A 6,345-nucleotide genomic window follows, 5' to 3' on the forward strand; every position below is an offset into this window, starting at 1 on the left:
AAATAGCAAATATTTGAAAAAAAAAAAACTCAACCCAAGACGCGCTCAGTGTGAAAACAAGCACTAGCGCTAAGCAAGGAAGAGGTGCGCTAAGCGCGAAAACAGACACCCGCGCTAAGCGAGTATCGGGTGCTAAGCACGAATACAGGCACCAGCACGCGCTAAGCGTGAGTATGCAAACTCAAGTTCACTCCAACAACTATAAAAAAGGTCAAGCCAAGGAGAATACACATCGAGTCTCAGAACACTCTAATACACACTTAAAGCCTGAGAACTCTCCCTTAAGGAATTCTTTTCTCTCTCATTATTTTCTGTTCCCTTTTTCCATCCATTCTCTTCCATCAGTTTCTAAACCCCTCTTCAAGTGTAAGGCCCTTTATGGCTATGAGAGACTAAACCCTTAGTTAGGGCCTGACAGACCTAAAAAAACCAAAAGATGTATTGTATACTTCATATCTATCAATGCAAACAAGTGTTTTCTTTCCTATTATCCTTTTTTGCTTTTAATTTCATGTATCATTCATCCTTGCATCATCTTTGGGGGTTAGGTGCTCGACAGAGGATAATCCTTAATAAAAACACAAGGAAGGTTTTGTTAGTTATAGATTCCATAGATTTATATTCAATGAATCTATTACATATTGTAAGGATATTAAAATCTATGATTCCCTCATACAGTTTGAAAGTAAGTAGAACTTACCTTGATCAATGAAAGACATAAGTTTTTCAATCTTCTTTGTCCCAATCTATCTCTTTCCTTTCTTTTATTTTCCTCTCACGTTCTTGATGGATAATTAGAGGGAAAAACTCTTATGACAGAGATAGAACCATTTGCCTTTTATTAACAAACTTCCATCAAGTTAGTTATCAGAAGTTTATTAACTTCCCATAAGTTTATTAACTTCTCATATTTACCCATAGGTCTCTTTATTTTATTAAATCAAGTTTAGGCCTTTAATTCACATGTGTCATATTATCATGTTATTTAATATATTTTTTTTCTAACATTCTCCCACTTGACTCTTGTGATGGCATAACACTTCATGATTTAATAATTACATAAATCACAATGCACATTAAAAGAGTTTAGATAAATTGGCTCCATCATTAATCATAATTAAAGATAAAAAAAATAAGAGTCATGGCGGTTACATGTCATTTAATCAACATATTCCCTTCCATGTACTACTATATTATCATTCTCTTTAATATGACTGAAAAATGAGAAGTTCATAATGGGTTCAAACAAAAGTCACTCTTTCATTAACAAAAACATAATATGTTTTCCACATCATAATTTGCATGCATATACACATAAAGTAGAAAATACAAATTTCAGAAACTTACACAATCATGAGCTCAAAGTGTCAAATAGACATCATTAATAATAATAACATTCAACATTCACTAGCAAACATAATGCCCATATTCACTACATGGTCAGCAAATACTTTGGGTGGTAACCCTTTTGTTAAAGGGTCAACAATAATTAGATTAGTGCTAATATGTTCTATTGACACTCTGTTTCTGAACTTTTTCTTTAACGACAAAGTATTTCAATTCCATATGCTTAGCACCTTTAGAATACTTGTCGTTTTTAGAAAAGAAGACAACTGCGGTATTATCACAATAAATTTTCAGCGGCTTGGTAATACTGTCAACTACTCCAAGTCCTGAAATAAAATCTTGCAACCAATTAGCCTGAACTGTGGTCTCAAAGCATGACACAAATTTAGCCTCCATGGTGGATGCAACAATGACTGACTGCTTTGCACTTTTCCATGAAATCGCTCCTCCGGCTAAAAGATACATATAACCAAATGTAGACTTTCTTGTATCTATACAACCAGCACAATCTGAATCTGTATATCCAATCACCTCAAGATGACCAGATCTGCTATAAGTAAGCATGTGATCCTTTGTCCCTTGCAAGTATCTTAAGACTTTCTTTGCAGCTTTCCAATGATCCAATACTGGATTACTTTGGTATCTACCAAGCATACCAACTGCAAAGCTAATATCTGGCCTTGTGCATGTTTGAGCATACATCAGACTCCCAACAATAGATGCATAAGGGATATTTTCCATTTGTTTCCGTTCTATATCATTCTTTGGACATTGCATGAGACTAAATTTGTCTCCTTTCTGTATTGGAACAGGAGATGCTGAACATTTATCCATTCTGAATCTCTCTAAAACTTTATTAATATATGATTTATGAGATAAGCCTAACAGTCCTTGTGATCTATCACGAAATATTTCTAATCCTATCACATAGCGTGCCTCACCCATATCCTTCATTTCAAAGTTGTTTGAGAGAAACTTCTTAGTTTCACTTAATAGACCAAGATCATTAGTTGCAAGCAAGATGTCATCAACATACAAAATAAGAAATATAAATTTAATCTAACGGACCTTCAGATATATACACCGATCAACAGTGTTTTCCTTAAATCCAAAGGACATAATAGTATCATTGAACTTAAGATACCATTGTCGGGAAGCCTGTTTAAGTCCATATATTGATTTCTTAAGTTTACACACCATGTGTTCCTTTCCTTCTTCAATGAACCCCACTGGTTGGTCCATATAAATATCTTCCTCTAAATTCCCGTTCAAAAAGGCAGTTTTAACATCCATTTGATGCAACTCAAGATCATAATGAGCTACTAGTGCCATGATAATCTTGAGAGAATCTTTCTTAGAAATTAGAGAAAATGTTTCCTTATAATCAATGCCATTTTTTTGAGTAAAACCTTTAGCAATAAGTCGAGCCTTGCGTTGTTTAATATTGCCATGAGAGTCACGCTTAGTCTTAAAGACCAATTTACACCCAACTCTCTTGCATCCTTCAAGCAATTCCACAAGATCCTATACTCCATTTTGTGCCATTGATTTAAGCTCATCTTTCATAGCATCTAACCATTTTCCATAATCATCACCATTATTGGCTTCTGAAAATGAAACTGGATCATTATCAATGCTTAAGTCATTTTCCGACTCTTGTAGATAAATCACATAGTCATTCGAAATAGCAGATCTCCTTTCTCTTTGAGATCTTCTTAATACTATTTCTTGTGATTGTTTTACTATAGGTTCATTGTTAACCTCAGGATCATTTATTTGTTGTTCTTCTTGATTGTTGTGTGGTTGAACAGTATAAGGAATAACAATTCTTGAAGTAGAAGCACTAGTTAAAGGAACTTGTACTCTAACTTCCTTAATCTCCACATTTTGTGAAGCTTCACTCCCACTGGTTTCACCATTCTCAATGAACCTGACATTTCTAGTTTCAACAATTCTTGTACTATAGGTAAGACAATAAAATATATACCCTTTTAATTTTATTGGATAACCAATGAAATATTCACTGATTGTTCTTGCATCCAATTTCTTTTCTTGTGGATTATATATTCTAATTTCTGCTTGACAACCCCAAAATGTAGGTGTGTCAAACTGGGTTTCCTACCTGTCCAGAGTTCAAAAGGTGTCTTTTGAACTGCCTTACTAGGAACCATGTTCAACAAATACATGGCAGTTTTTAAAGCATACATCCACAATGATACATGTAAAGATGAATTACTTAACATGCTCTAAACCATATCCATGAAGGTTCGATTATGCCTTTCTAACACACCATTTTGTTGTGGTGTACCTGACATTGTGTATTAAGCACAAATACCACACCTTTCAAGGAACTTAGCAAATGGACTAGGATGTTATCCACTTTTACTATATCTTCCATAATACTCACCACCTCTATCTGATATGACAATTTTCACCTTTCTGTCTAATTGTCTTTCCACCTCATTTATAAAAATTTCTAAGGCATCCACTGCTTGAGATTTCTCATGCAATAAATAGACATACCCATAACGTGAAAATTTATCAATAAAAGTGATAAAGTACTTTTCTTTATTGAAAGAATTTACATCAAAAGGTCCACATATATCAGTGCGTATAATTTCAAAAAGTTAAGTGCTTCTTGTGGCTCATTTCTTTGTGTGTTTTGTTTGTTTGCCTTTAATACAATCCACACATACATTCAGATCAATAAAATCCAAATTTGGAAGGATTTCAATCTTTACTAATCTTTGCATCCTTTCTTTGGAAATGTGTCCCAAATGTTTATGCCACAAGTAAGCAGAACATTCATTCACTAAACTATGTTTAGTGTTAACATTATGATGCAAGGTCATAAGAGTTTCAACATATAAATTATCAAGATTTAATTTATATAAACCATCATAAAGTGTACCAGATCCAATCATACAAGTACGCTTATACAAATTGAAACAACCATTCCCAAACTTAAAAGAGTATCCAACAACATCAAGTTTAGACAAAGAAACTAAATTCCTAGAAATATAGGTACATAAAAAGTATCAAATAAGTCTAAATGAAATCCAGTGTCAAGGATTAAACGATAAGTCTCAACAGCATCCACTAGAAGTTTCACTCTATTCCCCATGAAGACAAACTTCTCATTTGGGTTTATGGTTCGGGTTGTAAGGAATCCCTGCATCATATTAGAAACATGAGTTATACATCTAGAATCAATCCACCAAGTATTATAGGGAACTTCAGTTAAATTTGATTCAAAACATACATAAGCATTATGCTCACCTTTCTTTTTGAACCAAGCCTTACGTTTTGGGCAATTCATCTGGAAATGTCTAGATTTGCCACAGAAATGACATTTGTCATTTTTCTTCTGGATCTTAATAGAGGACTTGACAATCTTCAATGGTCCTTTATCTTTTTCATGTTTCTTATTGACTTTCATTCCAACTCTCTGATTATTCACATAATGAACAGAGTGATTTCCTTGATTCTTAAGTCTAGTTTCCTCCTAAACTAACATACTATGCAATTCATGCACATTCCATTTGTCTTTCATGGTATTATAGTTCATTTGCAAGGGACCATACTCAGATGATAATGAGTTCAAAATGAACTACACAAGGAAATTTTCATCCACCACCATTCCAAGAGACTTAAGTTTTGCTGCAATATTTGTCATCTCAATGACATGTTCATGCATAGTACGAGAACCATCAAACTTCATGGTGGTTAATGTACTCATTAATGTCCCAGCAAGAGACTTATCAGCAGTTTGGGAGCACTCTTCCACAGATTTCATATATTCTTTTGCACTTTCAGTTTTGGAAAGAGCAGACTTAATGTTATTGGCTATGCTCATGTGCATAAGCATCAAACAAATTATGTTTGACTTTTCCCAGGCCTTATAATGAGTTTTCTCTTCATTGCTACTAGCATCAGTATTAGTAGCAGGTTTTTCAACTTGAAGAGCCAAATCAAGATCCAACACACCTAAGTGAAATTGGACTTGTTCGTTCCAATCAGAGAATTTTAACCCATTAAAAATGAGAACAAACATACCAAGAGAATGAAAAGATACAAGAAGGGATACAACAATTAACACATGTTTACCATGAATACTTTGAGTCATAAATTAAACATACAATACAGATTCAAACAACAAACAAACATTTTGTATACTAATGTTCTCCTTTGGGTGATATATTAATACATACCGATGCTAATAATTTTAACATTATTTAGTAAGGCATATGCATTAATTAGAAATACTTATTATCTTTGGATATATAAATAAAACTAATAATGCATACATACTACCAACAGTCATATCCATAAATTATAAGAACAACTAATCAACCTTTGGGTGATCCATAAATGTCTTATAATAATGAATTTCAATTAACCCATAAACCAATAGTCTATAATTTAGCATCCATTCTATGGGTAATTGAAATAAAATTGTCACTAATTTGGAATTAAACAAAACATAAAGATTTGATCACTTTGGTGATTACAAACCTATCATACATTTAATCCAAATTACTACAATTACAACCAAGTTGCTTCACAAGTATGTAACTATTCACAATATGAAGGCATTCAACATATTTTCATTTCAAATTGTAGCAAATTTAAGATCAATTTTTTTTGAATTGAAATTGACGTAAGAGAGAGATATTGAATTTCAATTTAAGACATTCAAAATTGGATTTAGGGCATTCCAAACTTGAAAACAATTATAATATGCACAACGGAAAATAAAAATGGTTTGAATAATTTTCCAATTGGAATCAGATTCATACAATGTGTGGAAGAAATATCGTTCATGGAGAATCATAAATTCAATAACCTAATGCTCTGGTACCACATGTTAGTTATAGATTCTATACATTTATATTCAATGAATCAATTACATATTGTAAGGATCTTAAAATTTATGATTCCCTCATACAGTTTGAAAGTAAGTAGAACTTACCTTGATCCATGAAAGGCATAAGTTCT

General features: G+C 32.9%; 1 protein-coding gene across 1 annotated transcript; it reads right to left on the bottom strand.

Moving 5' to 3' along the window:
- Positions 1-1,500: 1,500 nt before the first annotated feature.
- LOC121175021 (secreted RxLR effector protein 161-like) lies at positions 1,501-2,181 on the bottom strand. Its single transcript, XM_041016182.1, has one exon. It carries the CDS (start codon positions 2,179-2,181, stop codon positions 1,501-1,503), a length of 681 nt encoding a protein of 226 aa, XP_040872116.1.
- Positions 2,182-6,345: the final 4,164 nt, after the last annotated feature.

Source organism: Glycine max, chromosome 6 (assembly GCF_000004515.6).
Source record: "Glycine max cultivar Williams 82 chromosome 6, Glycine_max_v4.0, whole genome shotgun sequence".
NCBI classification, from domain to species: Eukaryota; Viridiplantae; Streptophyta; class Magnoliopsida; order Fabales; family Fabaceae; genus Glycine; species Glycine max.